General features: G+C 56.6%; 2 protein-coding genes across 3 annotated transcripts in view; one reads left to right on the forward strand and one right to left on the reverse strand.

Annotated features, from left to right (window-relative positions):
• The first annotated feature begins 1206 nt into the window (after positions 1-1206).
• PRSS27 (serine protease 27) lies at positions 1207-8703 on the forward strand. Its single transcript, XM_028510764.2, has 6 exons — positions 1207-1354; positions 4608-4634; positions 5262-5424; positions 7020-7291; positions 7656-7825; positions 8281-8703. Exons 1-6 carry the CDS (start codon positions 1303-1305, stop codon positions 8572-8574), a joined length of 978 nt encoding a protein of 325 aa, XP_028366565.1. The 5' UTR covers positions 1207-1302; the 3' UTR covers positions 8575-8703.
• A 4832-nt stretch (positions 8704-13535) lies between these two features.
• KCTD5 (potassium channel tetramerization domain containing 5) overlaps positions 13536-25372 on the reverse strand; it is a 28837-nt gene continuing 17000 nt past the window's right edge. Inside the window, exons 4-7 of one of the 2 annotated variants that reach the window (XM_036019992.1) lie at positions 24751-24846; positions 21578-21703; positions 19069-19127; positions 13536-15297 (exon numbers count right to left, since the gene is read on the reverse strand). In XM_036019992.1, the coding sequence (XP_035875885.1) occupies positions 19083-19127; positions 21578-21703; positions 24751-24846 (267 nt within the window). In that variant the 3' untranslated portion in view covers positions 13536-15297; positions 19069-19082. The remainder of the gene's footprint in view (positions 15298-19068; positions 19128-21577; positions 21704-24750; positions 24847-25372) is intronic. The other variant, XM_028510860.2, reaches the window with a different exon arrangement.

A 25372-nucleotide genomic window follows, 5' to 3' on the forward strand; every position in this document is an offset into this window, starting at 1 on the left:
TGCTAATGGCGTCCACTGGAGCACGGGGACGCTCTGACCAGGAGCGCCCGCCAAGACCCAGATCGAGGCTGGGGTGAGGTGGGGGTGGTTACCGAGCTCCGCCCAGGGGCCAGCGACCCCGGCCTTCACCACCTCCTGCGGTGCACCACAGCACACCCAATCCATGCACGTACCTATTGCTCAGGAAGGGAAACTGAGGCAGCACTCAGCCTGCCACCCAGCGCCCCTCCCCCGCCCCCAGGCCTATTGGGGAGCTCCAGACGTTACACGGAGCTTCACCCCCACGCTGACCCCGCTGCCCGGACAGGGAGCGGCTACCCGAGCCCCAACCCGGGCTCTGACGTCAGCACCCTGTGCCAAATAACTTCCTCCTGGAGCTGCTTCCGCCGTCACCACCACACGTTCTGGAGCCCGGCCGGCCGCACCCAGGGGAGGGACGCAGGGGAAGGTTATCCCGGCCAGGCCTTCCCAGAACCAGCTTCTGCCCCGCCCGCCCGCCCGCCGGGACCTGTGGGTTCAGGAAAGCCCCCTCCCCGACCCCGCCCCTAGGCGAGGATGGAGGGTGCAGCCCCAAGGACAGGCGTTGGGGCCACCCCGGGCTGGATCCTGGGACGACACGTTTGGATGGGCGCTTCTGGGACTCAGTTTCCTGGGGGTAAAACCCATGAGGGGCACTCGGGTCAGCAGGGGACACCTCCCATGTCCCGATTCTTTCCCCTGTTCTTCTTTGTTCCATAAGTACAGGTGACCTGGACTTTTCCTTGCCTACCCTCCCCCCTGCCCCTGCACACACACACATTAATGTAAGACCCTGTCTGGACTCTGACTCACTGATGCCTGGTACATAGTAGGTGCTCAATAAATATGAATGAACAAATGAATGAATGAAACAGGGAAGTTCTCCTCTGGACTACATACAGCTTGCTTATGGGAGAACTGTGGTCAATTGGGAGGTGTCTGTGGTCAGCTCATGGTGGCAGGCAGAAAACCCCAGGCTACAAATGCCCAAACGGAGCAAGTGCAGCCTTGCTCCAAGACCCTGAGGTGTGTTAGGGTGAAAGGTTTGGCCCTTTGGGATACAGGGAGTTCAGGGTCAGGTCATGGAGGAGTCAGGGTTCTAGGTGCCTCCTTCCTGCAACAGGAGCCGGGCAGGCCAGGCCAACAGGTTGGGCAACATAGCCAAGCTGACACTCACCTCCAGCATAAAACCCCACTTCATGGAGGCCGGCACCTCACTCTAGTGCTCCAGGAGATCCCACCACTGCTGTCCCCTCACCTGGTGCCCCAGCCAGGCCTGAGATCATGAGGTGGCCACCAGCTGTGGCCCTGTTCCTGCTGCTGCTGCTGCGGTTTGGTGAGTCCTAGATGTTGCAGGAACTTGTTCCTCCCCTCCCAGAGGGGCCTCCTCTGCCCTCCCTGGAGCTCTAGCTCAGCCCCCCATGCCCTGGCCAGGCCTGGGGCTGAAGACAGGCCTCTGCAGCTCCTAGGGGGTGGGAAGGTCCAGATGTCCCACCTGGGATAGTGAAGTGGGGAAGACAGGGCGGGGGTGTGGGCACAGGACCAAGAGACAGTGACACGGACAGAGGCTTTGCTCCCTTCTCCTCACTTGTCTCCACACTCATGGGCCAAGCTCTCGGCTTGTTGCCTCTGCCCCTTATCTGGCTTTTCTCCATCTTCCATGTGAAGACACAGGCCCACTGGGTTCCAAATCCCTGAACATCCATCAGCTGAGCCGCCAGAAGGCTGAGCTACTGCCTAAGCCTGGGTGCCCCAGGAGGCTGGCAGGGACTCAGTGGGAAGCCTTGGGGAGTGAGGGCTAGGGATGCAGGCTCCTCTTTCTACTAGAGGGAAGGTATGCAGAGGACCAAGCCTTGCATCCCTGTCCCCTCTTCTAATACTGGGTCAGGGTCAGCAGGTGCCAGCCAGGGAGCCCCACCTATCAGGCCCCTCCTGGAGAGGCAGGCTACTCTCTACCAGGGAAACCTTCCTGCATTCCTGAGCTAGCCTGGCCAGCCCAGCTACCACCTCACTTCCCTGTCCTTAAGTCACCTCCCAGGGCTGGGCTGGGTCCCCGAGGGCACACCTTGGCCATGGCTTTAGGCTTCCCACCAGGCTTTGGAGGGCCTCAGGGTGGCACTTCAGTGGGGAGGGCCAGCCTCTCTTGGCCTCCCAGGTCTCCCCTCCTGGCCTCCTGGCATAGGAATAACAATGTTCTTTGAGGGAGCCCATCTCCATCTGGGAGTGTAACAGTGATTGCTCCTGATGGGTTGAGTAATCAAGGACATTGCCAAAGTGGAAACAGAGGCCTGCATTTGACTCACCTACAGCTGTGACCAAAAGCCTGACTTCTTCAACACCCTCCTCACCCCCACCTCTAGCTCTTCCTTCCTAGAGCTTTAGGCCACTCCCATCCCCACAAGCTACCGGAGCAGGGGGGCCCTGGGCCCAGACAAGAGGCCTGCCCTCCTGGCTGGCTCACCCAGCCCCTGACATGACGCCCACCCTGCAGAGCCCAGGTCTCCACTTCATCCCTTCCTGGACAGCCCAGCCCCCACAGCCATTCTCCTTCCATCCTATATTTCCTGGGCTCAGGCCTCTGGGTGTGGGTTCTGACTTCAGGGAGCTCCTGGGCCAGTCGGTGAGATAGTTGATTCTACCTCCAGGGTGAGCAAGGTAGGCAGAGCTCTGCAAGGACCTGGATTCGGACATGTAGGATTTGGACCTATAGCGACTAGAAATGAAGGACCTCCAGGAAGAGCAGTATTGTGAGCAAACCCTCAAAGCAGTCATGCCAGGCCACAGGCATGCACACTGGACTCTGGGAGTGGACCCTGGATCTGTCTGCATATGTGGGAAGGGGATGGCTGTGGGGAGAACCAGGACAAGTCTCTGAAAAATTCTCACAGGGAGGGAATGAGCCTGTAAGTATGTTAGTGCTGGTGAGTAGATGAAGGTGAACCAGAGCATCACCTGCAAAAAGAAGCAAGAGCAGGGGGTCAGGTGTTATTAATCTAACAATTATATTGTATTAAGATCAGGGTGTTAGAGGGTGCAGCTCTCCCAGAGAATATTTGCATTTTCAAAAGACACCTTATGAACACAAATCCATGAACAGAACATCCAACAGACTCCCTATTCCATTCATTGGCCCAGCCCGACCCCACTTTTGCCCCGGCACTTCTGTCTGGCACCCCTACTTTGAAGAGCGGCCTCTCCCACCTGTGGCTTCTCAGCCCCCACAGTGTCCCACCTCCTCTCGCCACATCCATAGCTCTCCCCACTCACTGCATCATCCAACCTCAACACTTCAGCACTGGGGAGTGTACCCTTTGAACTGAGAGTCTGGCTGGAAGAATAAGGATAAAAAAAAACACCCCAAGGTCCTTGGGCACCCCACGGAGATGTGTGGCTCAGCCCTGAGCTTCCCACCGCAGGGGCCCCTCACTTCCATGAAGCTGGTTACCATTCTGGTCAGAGCAAAGACAGGTTCAGTAGCAGCCACCCCACCCTCTAGGCCCCCAAAGAGGTCGGGACGTAGGAGAAATGCTGAAGGGCGAGGTGGGGAACGGCTGTCCTGAGCCCCCACCCCAGCTCTGGTCAGTTCTGCCCCCAGTGAACCAGAGATTCTGGGGTGCAGGGTCCCTCTTTGAGGGGCAGGTGTTTCCAGATTGTTGCCAGCACTGGATGAGACTGTCGCCGTGGCTGGTGTCTCGTGGCTGGTGTCTCAAGGCTGGGGTTGAGGGTCCTGTAAAGGCCTAGCAGCAGGCCATGTGCCTGTGTCCAGAGACGTCGGGGACAATGGATCCTGGGTAGATGGGCCCTCGGAACTGCTCTAGCCCCACCCCTCTGCCTGTCCCTTCACCTCCCCCACCTTAGGGTGCCATGGCCCAGCAGACAATCTTGGGGTCCAACTGCAGAACATGCTGGGATGCCTGTTAGAGGGATCAGCTCTTGCAAATCCAGAATCTTGGGAAGACTGACCCACAGTGACCTCTGACTGGCTTCTCTCTGCTACCCTGAGACCAGAAAGACCTGTGGGGCTGGGCTATAGTCTCAGGACTGAAGTTAGATTGGAGACTTGAGCCTCAAAACAGTCTGTGTAAGAAGGCCCAGATCCCTGAAATTCAAAGGAAACTCCCAGGGACTCGTCTTTTATCTTAGCTCTGGACTGTCTGAAGTGGGAAACGCAGGCCCCACGACACCATGCATATGGCTGGATCCTCTGCAGAGCTTCCGGACAAGGATGGGTGTGGGGTGTGAAGAAAGAGACCTCTGTGGGGATGACAGAAGCCATCTTGCCCTAAGTGGCCATGACTGGTTCCTCTTACTGGCATCTTCTGATTATTTCCTTGTATGGCAAGGAGTCTGTCTGCCCTTGCAGACAAGGTCTGGCCCACAGGCCTGGGCCTGTAGACCTCGAAGGGAGGTCCTGTAGGAAATCTGAAGGCCCCTAGCCTCTCCTGCCAGGTCCTTTGTGAACTGTCCTGAGTCGTCAGGGCACTGGGTGCGGAGTAAAAGAGGGCCACACTGCCCAGCAGTGGGCAGGGGAGGAGCAGACTCTGGCTTTGGCAAAGTTGGCTGATCACCTCCTCTTTTCTCCTTTCCAGGGACTCAGAGGACCAAGGCATTGAGCGGTAAGCCCTAAGACTCTTGGGTGGGGGGACAGGAGCAGGCATGTGAGAGCAGCAAGACTGGCCAGAGGCTCTCTCACTCACTCTGAAGGAGACTCAGAATAAATGGGCGGGGCACAGGGAATCCCCAAGGAAAAGTCGTGGGTCCGTGGAATTGGCGCCTAGACAGGAAGAAGGTCTGATATACATTGCAGATGGCACAAAAGAGTCATTAAGGCATGAAGCATGGAGATGGGGGCAGGAAAAAGTGACAGCGAAGAAGCTGAGGATGGAATCTGAAGGGCCCTCCCCACACCCACTGTCCTTTGGGAGCCCCTGTTGGTCAGATGATGGGATGAGACCTCTGCAAGTGTTACCTTGGCCCTCCTCATGATGCCACTATTTCACGGGTGAGGGATGTGAGGCCACGGGGTGCAGGGGGGGTGTCCTTTCCCAAAGCTGGGAAGGGTATGCCTGTTCAGAGGCTGACCTGATGCCCAGGCATATGACATGCCCAGGGTCCCCAAGAAGGTCAGAGATGGGGAGGGCCCTGAATTGAGCAGAGAGCAGAAGCTGGGATGTGGAGTTGGGGCAGGAAATCAGCTGATGGAACTGACCCCAGTGAGCACTGCCCCGGCTGTCTTCCCCTAGTCTGTGGACGCCCGAGAAGGTTAAACCGGATGGTGGGTGGGCAGGATGCCTTGGAGGGCGAGTGGCCGTGGCAAGTCAGCATCCAGCGAAACGGAAGCCACTTCTGTGGGGGCAGCCTCATCACGGAGCGGTGGGTCCTCACCGCAGCACACTGCTTCTCCAAGTGAGTACCCACCACACTCTCCCTCACTACCAACTGCCCGTGACCACCCAGGCTCTGCACCAGGGCCACTGCTGACCAAGCCCCACACCCTGCCAGGCTTCGGCACCTCAGCCAGCAACTAACACCTGTCCAGCTCTGGCCCACCTTCTTGGCCAGAGCTCCCTTTAAGTCTAACTTTGAGGCTAACTTCCAGCTTCAATCACTGCTTCCCAGCCTTTGCTTCCTGTGGCCCATCCATGAGATCCATTGCTGGTCTCATCAGTGAGGTGCTTGGGCAGGCCTGAGGCCCTGTCCCTGCAAATGCTGGCAGGCTGCTCCCACACCCTGGCCCTTATCCTGATCCCCTCTCCCACACCTCAAATCCAGGACACTCCCTTTTCTGGCTGAGTCTCTGGTTACAGATGAGCCCAAGGACTGGAGTAGAATCTCCTTTCCTCCTCCTCACACTGTCTAAGATCACCCATAGCAGTATTTTATTTATTTATTTTTAGAGAGAGGAGGAGGGAAGGAAAGAGGGAGAGAAACATCAATGTGTGGTTGCCTCTCGCACATCCCCTACTGGGGACCTGGCCCGAAGCCCAGGCATGTGTCCTGACTGGGAACTGAACCGGCGACCCTTTCATTTGCAGGTTGGCATTCAGTCCACTGAGCCACACCAGCCAGGGCAGGTTTTTATTATTATTATTTTTAAAAAATATTTTATTTAAGTCCTGGCTGGCGTAGCTCAGTGGATTGAGCGCAGGCTGCGAACCAAAGCATCGCAGGTTCGATTCCCAGTCAGGCCACATACCTGGGTTGCAGGCCACAGCCCCCAACAACTGCACACTGATTTTCTCTCTCTCTTTCCCTCCCTCCCTCCCTTCCCTCTCTAAAAATAAATGGATAAAATCTTTTTAATTTTATTTATTTATGTTTAGAGAGAGGGGAAGGGAAGGAGAAAGAGAGGGAGTGACACCCATAGCGTTTCTGACCAAAGGCCCAGACTACTCATCCCTACTTAGTAAACCACCGTGAACCACCTGGCCCCTGACCGCCAGGGTTTCCCAGGCACCTCGGCTCTTGCCTCACCACAGCACAATTCCTTTAAAACCTCACATGTTAAATTCAGTAACGCAGGGTCAGAGGGAGTGGTTCACACGCCCAAGGCCCACGGGGCGGCTGGGCCCAGTCCCCAGTTGGCTGGCCCCAGCTGCATCCTTGTGGGCAGTCAGCTCCTTCACCCCTCACAGCAAGTCTTTTACTGTCCCCTGTCATAGCCAAGGAAACTGAGTCACAGAGAACTCGATAGGTGACTTGCCCAAGGTCACCCAGCTAGCCAGGGGTGGAGCTGGGAATTAAAGCCAGAAATTAAAGCTGCTGCAGCTTGTACATCCTAAGCAACTTGCCCTGATGTATGTCCTTGTGGAGACTACTTTTTTGAAGATAGTGTGCAGAGAGATGTCAGGTACGGACCTCGAGGCCAGGAGGGTGGTATCTGGCAGCAGCGGAACAACACTAACACCTCCCTTTCCCCTTCTCCATCTAATCTGCAGCAGCTCCCCCTTTGAGACCCCAGAGGCGCCCCCTCACACCAGCTCTCTGCTCTTTCCCACCAGCACTTCCGAAACATCCCTGTACCGGGTCCTACTGGGGGCACGGCAGTTGGTGAAGCCGGGGCCACATGCCACATATGCACAGGTGAAGAGGGTGCAGAGCAACCCCCTGTACCAGGGCATGGCCTCCAGTGCCGATGTGGCCCTGGTGGAGTTGGAGGCACCTGTGACCTTCACCAATTACATCCTCCCTGTGTGCGTGCCTGACCCCTCAGTCGTCTTTGAGACAGGCATGAATTGCTGGGTCACCGGCTGGGGCAGCCCCAGTGAACAAGGTAATGGGGCAGGGCAGAGTGGGGCAGGACAGAGTGGGGGACATGCCTTAGAGAAGGTCCCAGGTCCTAGGCAGGTTGGGGCCATTCCAAAGCAAGTCTTTTTCTGTTGATATTGGTACACATGATCTTTACTCAAATCAGTAGAATGGGTATAGGGAAGGGGCAGTAGATGCAGAAGGAGGAGCCATGGGAAAGTAGAGAGGACAGAAAGAGCCCAGCCTGGTGCACAGAAGGGAAGAAGGAATTCTGTTCCACAAAGCCCCAAGCGAGAAGAGGTCCAAAACCAAGCAATAAATGGGGAAGGACAGAGCTGCAGTTCTTAAGAACTGTCCACTGAGCTACAGGCTGTTTTGCCCCTCCGCAGACCGCTTGCCTAACCCTCGAATCCTGCAGAAACTCGCAGTGCCCATCATTGACACACCCAAGTGCAACCTACTCTACAGCAAAGATACTGAGTCTATCTTCCAGCCAAAAACCATCAAGGATGACATGCTGTGTGCCGGCTTCGCTGAGGGCAAGAAGGACGCCTGCAAGGTAGGAGCTGGGATGGGCCACGCTGGAGGCTGAGCCCTGCTCCCTAGGCCTAGGTCCAGTGGGAGCCAGCCCAGCCCGATGAGGCCCTAGTAGGTTGGTCCACAGCCAGCCCAAAGCTGTGCATCCCATCAGCTGGGAAAAGCAGATTCCTGGATCCTGCCCGCTCCCCTTCCCGCTGCCAGGGCTACAGTCAGTAGGTTGGCAGTGGAACTCAGGAAAATACATTTTCAAAACACCCCTCTGAGCAGGTGAACTGGGGATACTAGAGAAATGGGCACCCCAAGCCAGAAAAGGAAGGACCCACTGGGGTGAGGGGAGCTAGGCAGGGACACTCCTAGGGTGGGTGGTGAGTTGAGGAGAGAGACAACAGGAGGAAAACAGGTGTATGCATGCATGTGTACCTGTTGGCTCTTGGGCCCCTGTGGGCTCTGATGGTGCCTCTGTTTCCTCTGCAGGGTGACTCAGGTGGCCCTCTGGTATGCCTCGTGGGCCAGTCGTGGCTGCAGGCTGGGGTGATCAGCTGGGGTGAGGGTTGTGCCCGCCGGAACCGCCCAGGTGTCTACATCCGGGTCACCTCCCACTATGACTGGATCCATCGCATCATCCCAGAGCTGCAGTTCCAGCACGCCAGGTCAGGCAGCCAGAAGCGGGGCCTCAGGGGGCAGCAGCCCCTTGAGCAGAACTCTGCACCCTGCCTGGCGGCTCACACCATCCTCCTGGTGCTTGCGGCCCTGCTCTCCGGCTTCTGAGCCTTGTTCAGGCAGGTGGGCGAGTGCAGCCCCAGAGTCCACGTGTACATTTGTAAATAGCTGATTCTCTTTACTCAAATGTCCAGTTATTTTTATTTATGTTCACCATCCAATAAAAACACAAACTCAGTGCCAGCTGCCCAGGTGTGGAGCCTCAGGGCAAGAGGGGAGTAGAGAGCCACCTAACCGGAGGGTGGGCCCTGAGGAGTTGTATCTGGACAAAACATCAGGTGGAAGCATTTGGAGGGAAGGGTCCTGGTGAGAAGGGAGCTACAGCAGGCAGTGGAGGCTAGATGTCACTGGAGTTCAGGTCTTCAGTGTCCCATGACACCTGCCCCAAGAGCCCTCACAGGAGGCTCTCCCGCCCCCATCCCCGCTTCATTGTCCTTGCCAACGCCACCCTCACAGTAGAAAGGACAGGGTGGGGGGGCTTGGCAGAGGGTCCTGGAGGAGGAGGGTTTTGTGGGGCATGGGGGAATCACATCCCCTACTTTCTATGTCTGAGTTACCCCAAGACTTCCCCAAATAACAACCATGGTTTCCTACCCCCATGGGGAGGAGGCAGGTTCCCCTCGACTCCCAGCTCATTTTCCTCTACCCTCCCTCAGCCTCCACCGCCCCGCCGGTGAGTCCAAAGCTGTAGGGGTGGGGGACTGGAGTCAGGGCACATCTACTGGGAGACATGGGACAAATCACCGTCCCCTCTGAGTCCACGTCTCTCCTGTAACCTGGGACAGCACCCTCACCTGCCTCTCAGAGAGGACTGGGTGGATGGTGGATCTGCCAGAGGATGTGGCCAGGAGATGGAGATGTGGGTCCTGCCCTGGGCTCCGGTGCCTGCCTGCCTCCCTCTGAGGCTCCATACCATCCTTGCAACTCCCTGGTGACAGCTTCACTGGGACCCTGCAGCCCCAATGCCCCGGAGGCTGGACTTCCCCAAACCTCTGGGTGCAGGGACCACTGTGGCCCCATCAAGCCCACACACTGCATGGGCAGTCAGCGCTGTGACAGGTGTCACACAGAGGCAAGGCCCAGGCCACTTAGAGTCATGGAGGCTGAAGCTTTGTTGGCTCCCCGAGCTGGGACCCATTCTTCCTCCTTCCAGAGTTTGGGGGTTCAGGCCATATTTGCTGGTGTCTTTAATGGTTTCTGCAAGGAACCGTCCCCTCAAATTCAGAGAGGACCCGAAGTCCCGCATGAAGTGCACCCACCCACCCAGCCTGCTGCCTGGCCTGGGCCCAGCTCTGCGTCCCCACCCTCACCCGTCATCAGCAACCCCCACACAATCTTCCTACACCTGCCCTCCTTCCCAGTGTGGCCCTTTGTAGCTTGTCACTGCCAGGAACCCAACATAAACAGGCCTCTGGAGCTCTGACACCCAGCCTGTGCTGGCCCTCCTGTGAGGGCCCGTCTGCCCACGGGGCAGCCTCAGGGTCCGGCTGGCTCCAGCACATCCACAGCAGGCCCCTCATGTGGCCAGATGGTCAGCTCTGCCCCCGGTGTGGACTGACTCTCAAAGGGACCTGGGCTTACCTGCCATGCTAAGCGATAATGAACCGGACGAGACTCCTCAGGAGGGCAGGGACCTGTTTACTGCCACCTTGCACACACACATCCACACATTCATGAACACACTCCCTAGCACAACCACATGCACATTCGTATAGACACCTGCGCATATCCATGCCTTCACTCACATACGTGCACACACCCACTAGTACACAACACATGCACATCTGCACACAGAAAACACCCCCCCACACACACACGCATGCACACAACTTGCGCTCACAGCCTGCCAGCCTGGTGCCGGGAAGAAAGCAGGCCTGGGTATTTATGGAAGAATCGATACTCACTTAGCACGCACCTGCTGAGGACTGTCCCTGGGGACAGAGTGGGAACAAATACTTAATTCCCCTCGGCATTCCACTTTGCCCAGCACATCCCTGCCTCCAGGAAGGAAGTACTGCTGGGAGGTGCAATGATGGGCAGAGGCTCGTGGTGGCCCCACTTACCTGCTGGCAGGTCCCCGCTCTGTGACCCTTTGGGGACTAGGCTGTGTGCTGCGCACCTTCTCTGGACCGGAGGTGGGCTCTGAGCCCCTCCGGGAGCAGCAGGTATACCAAGGCCCAGGTGGGGGAGTTGGGGGTGGGGGGTGGAACCAAACTATAAGTGCCCTGAGGGAAGCCCTAGAGACAAGTTCTGGGTCTTCTAGGCTGGGACCAGGGACTGCCCCGCGGTCCCGAACCCTTGGAAAAAGGCTTGGCTGACCCCAGCCCGCTGCTCTGGAGGTATTAAAAAGCTTCGGGCCTTGTGGCAGGGGGTCAGTTCGGGATTAGGTGGTTCCTGGAGGAAAGCCCCCTGCAGCCTCTGTGGGGAGGCCAGAATGCAGCCTCACTGCCTGGAGTTGGGCAAGAACCAGGCTCCCCTCGAAGGACTCAACATCCCATCTTTGACTCCTCCTGTCTGCTGTCCCAGCTTTCTGAATGCCCTGGGGTCCCTCAGTACCCTTTCAGTCCTCCCACGACAGGGCAGGGCTCAGGGCCTGTGGGGCTAGCAGGGAAGAGAGGCACAGACACCAGGGCAGCCTGGCCCCCAGCAACACCACACCCAGCTGGGTCGGGAGGGGAATCTGGGGTCCTGGGCAGGGCCTCTGATGTAGCCAGAGCTACTGCAGGCTGCTGCATCCAAGGTGGTGGCCAACCTAGGACTTGGCTCCCCCACTGCCGGCCTCCACAACACTGTTTCCGCCAGGACCCTGGCAGATGCTCGACCAGAGGACTATGGAGAGGAAAGGCAAACACTCCAGAAGAGAAGAGGAGATTAAAAGAGAAAGCAGGTTTATTTCACGCCATTCACAGTTCACAGCAGTGTTGTAAGAGATTAAGGAGACACACCCCTACCTATCGCAGTCCCCTTCCCCAACCTTGGCAGGGGCACAGCTCAGACACAACTTGCCACACTGTCACCAAGCAGTACCTCCCAGCCACCTGCCAGGTGGTGGGTGGCAGTGCCAGGGTTAGGTCAGCAGCCCGAAGAGCACTTTGGAGAACTGTAGACTCTCTGCTGCCCCCGCAGAGGGGTAGAAGGGAGCAAGCCCAACCCAGGGCAGGGACCACCATGAAAGACCCACCCTGTAGCAACCACAGCAGCCTACAGGTGAAGCATGAGTTGGAGAGAGACCAGCTCCTGTGGGCCATACCAAGCCTGGACATCCACACACACGCAGACACACCACACACGCCCATACACGGGCATGCACAGATAAGCATTATGATTAGCCCACAGGAGCCCCAGGAAAGAAAACTGCTGGGCCAGACCCCTTCTGGCCTCAAGGACCAGAGGTCCACCATGGCTCTGATGTCATAGGACTGGCAGTGTGCCCCGAGCTGGGCCCTAGGTCTGATGCTACCACTTGTGAGGCATGGAGGGGGAGAAGGTAAAGGGGGGATGCAAATCAAAGCCCCCGAAGCCAAACACCCACCTCTCCTCACCTAGGGGTTGTACACCAGCACCCAGAGTTTCAGTGTGCCAGGGAATCACAGCTTACTCTAAAGCTGCTGCAGTAGAGCCGCTCCTGCTGAAGGATGCAGACCCCACAGACTCCAGGGCACCTGTGCCCCGATGCCCCACAGGCCTGAGCACACAGGCTCTGTGGGTGAACAGCTACCCTGCTGACTCAGCCCCTTATTGCCTCAACTAGGCTCAGGGACTGAGAGGTAATGGGGACACCAGCCCAGAGGAGGATGAAAGATGCCAGAGCACCTGTTGGGTGGATGCCAAGTAAACACAGGGAGAGGAGGGACAAGGCAAGAGGTCAAGGGGTGGTGCCTGCCCTGTGCAGAGCCCTGGAAGCCTCTAGACATGTGCTCTGCTCTGCTGGAGGCCGGCAGCCGGGCGCCCACGCAGGGATCCTGCACACACCAAGCACCTGCCTTCCTCTCCTGTTGTCCTCTGGCTTCCTGGAGCTACAGGGCTGGTGGCCCCGGGAGCTGTGTCACTTGGCCCTACCCACACACCCTTAAGGCAGGCAGGCTGGCTTAGAGGGCAAGGTCCAAGGGGCAGGGCTCCCTCCTTGACCTCGAGACCCAGATTAGATGGTTGTCTCCTTTTCAGTCCTTTGCTGGAACACAAGGCAAGCTCAGGGCTTTGACAGGGATATCCGAGATACTCCGGAACCTCTCCCAAGAACCCACCTGGCAGCAGGAACTAGAGGCATGTCCAGGTTCGGTGTTGGCATCAGGGAGCCGGGTGATGCCAAGTTTAGTCTGTCCAGAAAGCAAACTCCTCAGAGCAGAACTTGGAGTCCTTCCCCACGTGCCCTGAGCGGCACACCGAGTGCTGAAGAGCCCCGCCCCCAGGCAGGCCGTCCCTGCCCCCAGCCCGGGCAGGCAGAAAAGGTCCCCTTCCAGGACCCCAGGACCCCTGGCCAGGCTGGCCACATACCTGGAAACAGGAGAGACACTGAGAGACCAGAAGTTTGGAAAGCCCAAGATTCCAGCATCTTGGGGTCAAGGACATCCTAGCCAGCCTCAGGAAGCCAGAGCTCCCCAGGGGACAAGGGAACAGGAATTTCCCTGAAGTGTGGACAGCATCCCAGGAGCTCCCGAACAGAAGCCACCAGTGGGAGCCAGAGTGACTGTGGGGGGTGGGAGCTGTGGGGAAGGGTGGGGCGGGGAGCTCGGAATGCCCAAGGACACGAAGGAACTTGAAGTGGATGCTTCTGGCCAGAGTAAGACACAAAATAGGTGGACACACTTAACTTGGTGAGACATCGTACTTCACAAAAAGTCACTCAGAGATAATCTCCTGGTCCTGGGGTGTGTGCTGTGCTAACCCCCCAGCCGGCCTCCCTGAACAGTGACAGACAGACGGGTAGCCAGTTCCACCCTGGCCACTAACTCTGCCCAGTGTCGCCAAGGGCTTTTCCATGTATTTTAAGACACTAATAGTTGCTCTGCTCATTCATAAATACACAATTTTATTTGCTATTTTCAGGGGAAACTTAGGCATTAAACTGTAAGCTGATAAAATACGGATACCTAAAAAAGTATAAAAGTATAAATATCCCCTTAGAATAAATTTTAGTGAATTAAGTCTTAATATCTTTAAATTAAAAAAAAAAGCCTATCTAAAATGTCAAGGTCACAAATTAAATGACAATAAGCAACCAGCAGCGCCTCACAGGAACACCCGGAGTCCAGCAAGGGCTACCCTCCACCCGAGGCCCCGTGAGGAGAACAGGTCACCGAGAGCGACATGCGCCCCACAGAAAAGTCGCTCTAAATGGCTGAAGCCAAACATTGGACAACATACAACAGGCCTTACACAAAGGAGTAGGTAAGTCCTAGGTGCTGAAGAACTTGGTTAATCAGGTTATTTATTGGCAAAGGAGAAGAGGGCACAGGTGAGATGCCTCCGGAAGCATTTGAAACTGGACGTGTCTGAGCCTGTGCCCGACGTGTCAGCAGCCCCCGGGCCAGGGCGTGCAGCTCCCCTGGGAGGCCCACAGTCAGGAAACAGAGAGCTGCTCGTCCAAGCCAGGCTCCCCGGTATCTGGCAGTCCCCACAACCAGCTCGGAAAGGTCTGTTCTCAAAGCATGTGGACGGTGGGTTTCAGAGGAAGCCTGGTAACTCCAATGTCACATCAGGTGGGCAGAGCCCACAGGTGAAGTCTCAAATATCCCGGAAATGTCAGAGAGAACTGCATAGTTATACAAAGAAACGAAAGAGCCAGCAAGAAAGAGAAATATTTGTGATGCGCTGTAAACATCCGATTTTCAACGTGACCTGGAGTTTCAGCTCTGGCAGCCAGATGGACAGGCCTCCCACTCACACCTCCGCCCCCGGCGAGACAAACGCGCTGATGAGCGCCAGGTTCCGCATGAGCCGTGGGCGGGATGAACAAGTCGCAATTCCCACCTCCCTTTAAGTGACAACAGATCAATCCAAAATGCAGCAACACTTTTAGGCATTTCTAGAAAGTAAAAACATTGGGAACGTCTATCCACACTGGGAAATAAGAGATGCAGAAGTCTCTCGCCTGGAAAATACAAGTGGAGAAGCCTTGACTGTTCCAGCCAGGCCAGACCAGGCCAGGGGAGCAAGGCTCTGGAGCCGGCCCAGCCTTAGGGCAGGGCCCCGGGGAAGCAGTGAACACCTGGAGGCCGCTCTGTCAAAAGCTGCTCAAGGCTGTGAGAAACCACCAACCAGCCACACCTGGGCAGGACTCTGACCCGAGAACCAGAGCTTGGTGCGGTGTGGGTGACCAGCAGCCGCCCAGAGGCCAGGGCCACCGCACTGCGTCCGCTCCCTACCAGCAAGGCCCTGGGCCCATTTCAGACAGTTTATGTAGCACCAAGAACGCTATCCTTTAAATGGTCTCCGGTGATTAAAGGGGTCGGTCAGGAGCATCCTGCCTCAGGCCTGTGTGGCACTTGGAAAAACCAGCGGAGGCCCCTATAGGAATGCCCTCCTGGCCAGCACGCTTCCTCCTAGTGGGGGATGCCTGGCCTTAGACAGCTGGTCATGTCTCTCACCACCCACCTCAGAGGCAAAAAAAGGATTCACACCCAGATCTCTATAGAAATTGTTAAAAGCAGGTTTCTTCTCATGGCCGAGCTTCCTCAACATGGCAGTTCGTTGCATCTTGGAAAAAGTAAAATGTCTCTTCAGCTGTCAACACTGTGTTCCTCACATCCTTGAACCTCGTTCTTGCAAAATCTGAAAATGTCAAGTGCAGAGAATGAGAACTTGGGTCTTGTACAGGGAAGCAGGAGCTACGCAGCCTTGGAGCCCAGGGCCCTGCTCCAGGGAGCAGAGCCCGCAGATGGCTCAGCAGAGAGGCCTGAGGAAGCCAGCACCAGAGCCAGAGTCTGCCAGCAGGCTGGGGAGCAGCCCAGCTGACCCTCGCCATGGAGCGCTGCCTTCATATCTCCTGGTTTTACACAAGGAGCTGGCCCTTCCAGCTCTCCACATTCTCCATCCAACCTGACATCACAAAGGCACACCCCCTACCTCCACGGGGTGCCTCCCTGAGCTTCCTTCATGAGTCCTGAGACACACATGCATAGCCAGAGCAGGTACAGCTCCTTATCAGGCCCCAGGGACTGCCAGCAGCATCTCCCTCAATGGCACCTTCTGCTCCCCTTTGAAGGGTGCCAGAGCCCACCCAGGGCATTAACTGCCCACCTGATGGGCACTGACTCCCAAATCCCTCTCCAGCCTAGTTTGATCCTAGGCTGCAGACACATAAGTACAACTGGGGCCCCCAAGACTCCCGAGGCCCCCATCCCAATCTGCCACTCTTCCTTCTTTCGTGCCCCATTGTAAACCATGTCTCCTCCACCCCACAACCCAGAATCATGCTACCCAGAACCCTAGGCTCCCAGGACTGCCCCACCACCCTATACCTACACCCACACCCACCAGCTCGCCGCATGCTGCCTGCCTGAGCGCGGGGGGTCTCGCTGCACAGTGCTTGGCCTCCCTGTGGCTAGACTGCCCACTTCAAAAGTACCAGCCCCTCCTTGCTGCAGCCAGACATGACTCTCTGGAACACATACTTGACCCCACTGCCTGCCCAGAAAAGCCTGCTGCCCCTCTCCCTCCCACTCTTCTTTGGCATCTTGGCAAGAGCAGCCTTCCACCCGACCCCAGCCCTTCTCTCACCACTAGAATCACGTGTGCATTCCACCCACCTCCAAATGGGACTGGGGAGCTCCTAAAGGCCTGGAGCCTCCTGGGACAGGTGTGAGCACTGGCTAAGGCCTACAAAGTCAAACCCCACATGGGCCAGGCAGCGGGACCCTTTGTCCCCAGAGGGGGGCTTCAGAACTGGCAAATAATGCTATTTTGATATTAAGCATCAGATAACCCGGGCAGACAGGCCACAAGTCCCAACCTGGCCCACCCTAGCCAAGGCCAATACTGAAAGATTACCCTCCCTAGGATCCCATCAGCAGTGTAAGAGAGAGCTGCCCTGGGGCTTTCTGCACTTGAATTTCAGAGCTGAGAGACACATGGCTTCAAGTACACCACATGCCCAGGTGCAACATGAGGATATGCCTTGGAAGGGAGCCAGCCCTGCTCGTGCCAGGCCCAGACCCACACTGATGCTCTGGCCAGAGACAGAGTCACTGCCTTCCAGCAAGGCCCTGCAGGCAGCCACCGATGATCTCAAGCTCACAGCAAGTGTCCTGCTGGCCCCCGACTCACCAGCCAGGGAGGCTGCCCACACAGGGTGGCCACCCCTCACAGTCACCTAGGGTTCATCCAAGTGACTCAAGAGAAGGCAGAAGTTCTTGGGAGTTACTCCAGCTGTCCCCTGACACCCCCACACCCCTCTTGGTCCACAGCCCTGTGCCCCTGAGTCTCTGAGAGCTCTGGGGCTGTTCAGACAGCCTGGGCTACAGTCCCTGCAAGGCAAGGCACCCCTTCCACTGTGCTGGGGGAGCACAGCCCCAGACTACACGCCCCTCCTCAGGCCAGACAAGGGCAAGTCCCTAGATTCAGTAGGATTTGCCAGCTCACTGGGAAAGCCCCTGAGGCCCTGTCAGCCCCTGCAGTTCCCTTCTGCCCACAAGGTGCTGGTCCCAGTCCCAGGGGGTCTTCTGGCCCCTTATCTTTGCTGTTTACAAGGAAAGCTAGGGCATGTGGGGGCCCATGAAGTTGCCTTCACTTTGTGGGAGCCCAGCAGGAGAGTTTCTGAGTTCGCAGGACTAAGTGGCGAAAACAATATGGTCCACACAACTACAGCATGGCGTGGGAACAAGCTAACACAGGAGAGGCGGCCTCGCCAGAGCAGAATCCCAACAACCGTCTTTTCACATGAACAGAAGATCCCTCCCAGGACCTGTGACAGTCACAGTGCCGTCTGTCCTGGACAGAGCTCTCACCTGGGCCACCTCCTTCAGGGCCCAGGGCAGGCCACACACCACAAGCAGCACCCCGCCGCCCGGCAGACCCAGGCAGATCTGGAGGCCAGGGCGGCTCTGGGGCTGCTCTGTGACCAGCCCACACTCACCCTTCCCACAGCCCAGACCTGAGCGAGGGCCACCACAGCAGCTCCAGCTGCTGTGGGAAGGGCAGCAGATACAAAATCAGTAACTGGAAAGGGGGGCTGAAAGAAGCCCCCTTGTCCCTCTCAGATGCTGGCCTAGTGCCAGCGCCCCGCAGCCAACCAGCAGGTACAGCTCCTCCAAGCTCACGCAGGCTCCCCCAATGCCCAGCTGGCTCCTATCACAGTTCCTAGCACTGGTCACCACCAGGCAGGCTAAAGTCAAGGGGCTGCTGCCCGCATGCTGCTGAGCTGACTAAGACATGGCCACCCCAAACGAGAAGGACCACAGATGCAAATACACGCCTGATCTGAGACTGTGAAGAAGTGTTTAGTGTCTCAATTATTTTTCAGGTTGGAATGACAACACTTTTGCATGTAGTGGATTAAGAAAGATTATCAGCATAAATTCCCTATTTCTGCTTATTTAATGTGGGCACTAGAGAGTTTAAAAGGACAGATGGAGCTCGTGCTGCCTGTCCCTAGGTTCTGACAGCTGGTCCAGACCCATGTTCAGCAAACATTTTCTTAAAGGGTCAAATAGTAAATATGTACTTTAGGGTTTGCAGGTCAAAGGGTAAAACTGAGGATGTTATGTGCTTATATAACAACCCTCACCCCCAAAATCCCAACCACTTAAAGTATAAAAAAAGCCCAGTCTGCACTTCTCATGGCCAGAGGTTGGTTTTTCAGTAACTTGTGCCTTTCTGAGCTCTTCCCAGGGCTGAGGTCCAGGGTCCCAGCTTACAAGGCTCAGCCCATGAGGGGGGCCCTGGTGGGAGCAGGGAGCCCCAGAATGACGCCGGGCTCCCCAAACTGCGCCCTGCCCTCTCTGGGCCTTAACTTCCTGTATGCAAGACAGGGAGTAGGCGAGGTAGTTCCCGCAAGGGGAAAACAGCAGTCGAGTCCTGGAATCAGCTCAGGCAGTGAGACAAAACTAGGATATGACAGGGAAGCAAGGCGCACCCGGGGGCTAAGGAGGCTAACAGAAGGAGGACCCACACAGACTCTCCACCAGCATCCCCCGCCCAAGGCCCTGGGGAGCAGGGGCACCATGGGGCCAGCATCCACCTTCTGTAGCGCAGCCCCAACTAATGGGTCAGCACCAGGATGGGAAGGCTGGCAGGCTGGGGGTGGCCCAGCCCCCAGGAAGTACAAGCCCCTGTCCTTGCCCACTGACATCCACAGTGAGGAAGCCTGACACACAGGGTTCTCAGGCAACCCAGCCAAGGTCTGAAGCCCACCCAGACAGGCTTCCTACAGGGGATAGACAGACAGCCTCATTCCCAGACAAGCTGGCTCTACTACAGATCTACACAGTTGGCATCTAGTGTGGAAAGTTCTGTCAACTACACACATGGGACAGAGACAGTGGACAAGGGGCTGGGTCAAGGAGACTAAGGTATGGGGTCCATTGTAGGGTCAGCAGAGCTCACCAGGACATTTACATTTAATCTGAGTCACTCCCATCATGACCCGTCTCCTCCTCATCACTCTGGTTGATACCACGCAGCACGGGAAGAAGAAGAGAGGACACCATCAGTGCAGGGCAAGGCAGGGAGGCTGCAGAGGGAAGGCGGCCCAGAGAAACCTCAGGGAAGGTGGGCACGCAGAGCCAGGAACTCCTGCTGCACTTTGCAGCGAAGCACAGAGTAGCCTCATCTCGGGTGCCTGGGCCCCAAACACACACTCCCAGATCACACCATGGAGGGACCCAGGGCTCAGGCATCTCCCTCCCCCCATCATCCCCGGGCCTTGGCATTCCCCAAGTACCAGGTTTTCTTCCCCTTCATAGTGAAGAACTTAACCTTGCCCAAACTGAACTCTGGCTTTTGCCCTGGCCCCTGGGAGATCATGACCTCCAGGACACACTGGATAGTCTAACAATGTTGGGGGGCAGGATCCAGGGGGCTGGCGATTACCATCAGGTACCTGGGTGATCAATCACTGGTCAATCACATCTGTGTGACCAAGCCCAGTGAAATCTCTGGACTCAGAGGCTAAGGGAACATCCTAGTGGGCAATGTTCTGCTCACGCTGCCCCACATCCGGACTCCGTGAGGAGCACACACAAAGAAGCTCTGAGTCTGGCATGGCTCCCATGAGCTCTCCCCGGGGTGTGTGAATCCTCGCTCTATTCTTCCTGTAATAAACTGTAACCATGAGCATTAAGGGTGGTGGGTTCTGTGAATCCTTCCAGCACACCATGGAATCAGAGAATGCTTGGGGAGGTCCCTGAACTTGCAGCTGGTGGTGGACTCAGCAGCTCTCGTGTGGACCTTTCCCCTGGCTGAGCAGCCCCATCCCATCTGCTCTCCAGTCACTTCCACCTTGAGAAGGGAGGCTGACCCATCAGCACTGGGAGGCTATCAGGTGCTGCAGGCCATCACCTGGTGAGCAGATCCACAGCAGTGACACCTACTGCCCTCAGAACGTGTAGCACTGTGACCACCAAGCTACACACGGGTGTCCCCAAAGCACCATCCTCAACCCAGCCCCAACAGTTTTCCACGGCTTTCCAGAGGACCCAACCATGCTCATCCTGGGGAGCTCCTGCCGCTGCTCTTGCTTAGAAGTCACTATGGCCACCGCCCTTCAGAGCCAGGCATTTTAGGGAGAGAAATAGGGCCGTATTTTCAATGGCCAAGGGCTCTGGGATCATGCTTGGAGTTCCCTCATAGCACAGATGCATTTTTTTCTGCAGTGAAAAGGCCACCTGAGGGAAATGCGCTAGGGCAGCTGCCCTGGTGAGCTTGGCTATGACAAATTTTTAAGTTCAGAAATAAAAGCTTCTAAAAATAAAAAGCTTACAAAAGGGCCCTACAACTGCTTAGAGAGATGTGCCTCCTGGTGAGGCTGGGGGATTGCAGGGAGGTGGGGTCACCTAACATCCCGGATTCTGCGGGAAGCACGACCCCAGGCTGGCCCTGGGACTTCTTCATGCCCCACGTGCCTGCCTACTGCCCAGCCCCATAGGAACCTGCACCAGTCCTCACACTATCCTGTCCTGGGCTCTGCAAAGGCCGCTCAGACCCCCTGAATCCTCTTCAGGGCTGGTTGCAGGGCTGTCCGGCCACCATCTGCTTCCAAGTCCTGGAGGTCCTGTCAGGCAGAGCCAGCCCAGGCCAATGCTAGGTTCTGCCTGTCCTGGAATCCCTGACCTCAGAGATATACCCAGAGGAGAGGCCACCAGAACCTTCTACCTCTGGGCAAGGCCAGCCACTGCTCCCTACCATGTGGCTAGCCCAAAAGCAAATGACATGGCAGTTCCAATTTTGCCCTGGCTGTATTGCTCTCCCCACAGAGGGAAGAGCCAGCACTCAGGAGTGATGCCAGTTTACAGAAGGGCTAGCCCGTACCAGACCAAGGACACACTCCATGGACTCGAACATAACAGAACCTGCAGGATCCATACTCCCTGTACAAATCAAACTCAATTCCCAATTAGCAGTGAGTGTGGCCAAGGCAGGTGCCCCTCCCAGCAGCAACCTAGTCCAAAACCCCCAGGAAAGCAGCCCACAGTACTGGCATTACCTAAAAGCACAGTCACAACACTTCCAGGAGCAGTTCTGCCCACTGGAAGAGGGAGATGGCAGAGGGTGTAGGCTGCAGAAGTCATAGGGGCTCGCCCTATTGGGGACACTATATCCAAAGACCCCTTAATCCACCCCCCACATCCTGTGGGACAATATATGTCCTTCAATACAGAGCTCTGCTTCTGACACGCACGCAAGAATTATATGATGATAAACAAGAAGCACAGGTGAGCAAGCCGCCAGGGAGCCTGCACAGCTGGGAGTGTGATGAGCACAGCAAGAAACAATAAAGCTCTGAGGAAAAACCCAACCCTATGAAGGGCATCCTCCACCCACACAAACACCCTCTTCTGGCAGGAGGCCAGAGTACCCACGGCTGCTGCCTGCCCACTGGCCCAGAGTCACTTACCTTGGCTTTCTCGCTGGGCTCGCTGGTCGTACCATAGGGGGAGTTGTGTAGCTCCTTGGAGACCACACAGAGGAACTCGGCCTGGTCTTCACTGCCATAGTTGTAGGAAGAGCCGATGCTGACCAGCTGGGAGGAGAGAAGGCAGGTGTGATGTGGGCAGAGCCACGTACACACCCGGCTCAGGACCAGGCCACCCCCAACGAAGGAAGTTCCAACCTGCGAAAATCCATGGCAGAGACAGCCAACACTCGGAGAGATTAAGGGACAGATTTCAGCCAAGAGGTTTCTAGTAAACTTAGGGAAAATAAAGTCCCAACACATCCATACTGGGGCACATACACCACACCCACACCTGCAACACCACCACCCACATACACTGCATGCGAGACAGGCCTTCTCTGCAGGACTCTGCTGCTTTCAGCTCTCTGGGCCCTCGAGATGTGATTGACCACAAGGAGAAGGGAGCACAATGCCAAGTCGGGTGCAGAGGACAGAGGGTGGGGGCATCGTGATCAGAGTTGGTCCGCTCAGGCAGGCAGCAGAACTGGGACATCCAGCACACCAGGGGTTCCCATAACACAAGGCCCAGAGCACACACATGTGCGTGCATACACATGAGCACATGAGGATAAGCTCCCAAACGTTCTGCTTCTCACTGCAGCCACCAGACCCTCCCAGAAGCCAAGATAGACCCTTCCTCCCCTGGGGCCACTGACGGAGAAGGACTACACTCTGGTAGCGGGAGGGAAGGCTGGCTGAGGAGGGCCACAGAGGATAGAGCTGCCTGAATCTCAGAGATGGATGCTGGGAAGCTGTGGCTTCTGTATGCCTCAGTCTCAGTCTGTGTGAGCCATCTCCGTGGGCTTCCCACTCAGCACCACAACCATGCGGGGCCGAGGGCCAGCCTGCCCTGCCTACCCCAGGGCCACCAAGGGCTTCTGTAATTTTAAATGCACAGTTAATCTGAAGAAAACCACTAAATTGTAGTAAGACCATCAATGGCATAATAATCGAGCCAATGAACACCTGGAAGGCCCCTCCATCTCTGGCCTCCCTAAGTATGGATCTCCGCTCGTGAGAGGCCAGGAGCAGGAGGGAGCTCTGGGTACGAGCATGTGGGAAGGCTGAGGTGGAGGTGGTGCGCACAGCCAGGTGAGGGACATTTGGAGTGGTGAGGCCAACATAGCCAGAGGAGGAGAAAGCACAGGGGCCCACACAAAAAGGGGCAGACACGTTCTCCCTGTGCTTCTGCAAGTCTGTTCTAGGTTCACAGCTGCTCCTCAGGAGATGGGCCCTGCCGCCTTTGGACCACAGTGGTGCCTAGCCCCAGACACAGACAGGGCGGTGGGGGTGTAGTCACTCATAACTGGATCTGCTGGAGGCATGTTCTCACGAGGCATTCAAGCCTCTTCCAAACCTCGCTTAGAACCTCGTTCTGCCCTTGTCACTGACCGCTGGGTGACCCTGGGTTCAGTCCTGACACCTTGCTGGACCTGGGCTTTGACCCCACGTCCCTTGCAGCAGGTCGAGCCCCTACTGAGGGTAAAGCACTTCTCTTTAAACAAAAACATGACTCTGGTTCTGGGCTTTTGCTGGCATGAACCATGTCCCCAGGGGGAAAACCAGGCAAAGGGTGTGGAAAGACTTGAGAATAGAGGACCCAGCTCTTTTCAATGGATTGAGGACCCACTCATAAGAACTAAGGACAAAGTCCTGAAGCTGGTCATGTGGAGGAAGACACCCATGCAAAAGGCAGGAGGTGCTGTCTCCCTCCCAGCACAAGCCAGAGAGGTGTTGAGCTCCACCTGAGGGTGACCCGGTTCACTGATCCTGAACTGGTAATTGCAGCTCCCGCCTCTCTAGCCCTTGCTCAGGAGCACACCAAGGGACAACACGAGGGCTGGCAGGAGACTGCTGTTCCTTCGTGAGTCTCCGGAGGGACTCATGAGGTATGAGAAACACACACAGACCACAGGCCCTTGCCCGGACCCCCCAGGGCAAGGGCAGGGCAGAACAAGCTGCAATGCCATCAGAACAGGGACTCACAGAGCAGCCCTGGTGGCTGCTCCCAGGGTGGAGGGAGGGACACACATGCTGACTGTACTTGTGTTTAGTGACAATTTAAGGGGACTCCAAGTGCTTTACAATGCAATCCATTATTTCAAAAGACCCAAAGAACAGGGGTGGACTTTATTAGGAGGGATGCTGGGGTGACCATGTAATTTCCCATATTCTCCCTGGGGAGCACCACTCACTATGGACAGAATCTGCCCCGAGTGGAAGCTAGCAACAGAGGAAACTCCCAGAGGCCAGAGGGGGCCTACTGAGGGCGGCAGTCACTACCTGGGGCTAGAGTCACAGCGCCAGTATCCACCTTTCACAACTAGTAGCTGGCCTGGGAGCCAAATAGTGTCACAAGCCCAAACCTCAGAGTCTCTGCCTGAAACAGTGGATAGCAATGACAAACTGGTAGGACAGTGCTGGCCACTCAGAGAACACCCTTGACATGTTCCAAAGCCACAGGCACCAAGTGCAGCTGCTCAGGACAAGAGCAGTATATAGAGCTTCAGGGAGGGAGCACGGGCAGGGAAGAGGACTCACACGCTGTCCCATCAGCCCCAGCCTGTGGCAAGAGCAGAGTAGAGGGAAGTGTACATGTACCAGCAACATCTTTCCAATCAAGACCAAGAAAGGGGCTGCAGGCTGCAGAGCAGCCCCACCTGGAAGGGCATATGCACCACCCCCAGCACAGAAAGAGCCAGAGGTCCGTCTGCTCAGCCAGCACAGGAGGGGCAGGGCAGACATGAGGGGGGACACGGAAGCAGGGCCAGGCCAGGACGTGGTCAGGAGTCAACCACACACACAGTGGATGCCAGACAGAAACTCAGAGAATAGTCCCCCCAAAAGAATGAGACAGAGCAAGAAGAATAACTACAGAATTAATAGAGAGGAAGTGGGAGGGGGGAGGTGCTCTAAGAACAGCCCCACCCTCCCTACCCAAACACCACGGCAACAGGCTGCCAGTAAACCATGTTTTCAGAATCCACAGGTGCTCGATGCCTTATTGCGTACTGGTCCCTGGGGCCAGCAGCCCTAAGGACCCAGGTGGGACCATTGTAATCAACAGACTCACACCAACCCAGCCTGCGAGGGAGTGGCAGAGGCGCCTTCACCTGTTCAAACTTCCAGCCATCAGACATGGTGGACACCATTTGTGTGAGCTCTTCCTCCTGACACTGAAGCACACGGTACACGTGTTTCACCGGCACCTGCAAGAACAAGGGCCACAGGTAAGATGGGCCCCACGCTGCTCCTGCCCTAGTCCAGCAACCTTGCTCAAGTTGCTGAATCTTGGGACAGCCCAACGGGAGGCCTGGTGAGGCTGACGTGTCCTCCTACTTCTCAGGCTCAGGTCACGATGCCAAAGGCAGCCCCAAACACATACACTGAAACAAAACAAACAGGCTGGAACAGCTGCTGTTTTCTGCTCCCTCGTCTGCTCCAAATACATTTCTATTTCTAAATTCCAAAGTAAAGTGAGTCATGTTCCTGAAATGCCAAGAGCACCTGTGTCTAGCAGTGAACACACGAGGACGCCCACGAGGGACCTGTTCCACCAGGGAGCCACACCAAGTCCCTGAATCCACCAGCTGGGGCAGGACGGGCAGGGAGGCCTAAGAGTGACGCAGGACCAACCTGGCCCTGCTCCCAGCAAAGCTTTCAGACACGGGCCCTCCCTTGGACTGACTGGGCTTCCAAAAAAATTGATGTGTCTTTTGACCCAGCCCCCACCCA

This window comes from Phyllostomus discolor, chromosome 3, assembly GCF_004126475.2.
Source record: "Phyllostomus discolor isolate MPI-MPIP mPhyDis1 chromosome 3, mPhyDis1.pri.v3, whole genome shotgun sequence".
NCBI lineage: Eukaryota > Metazoa > Chordata > Mammalia > Chiroptera > Phyllostomidae > Phyllostomus > Phyllostomus discolor.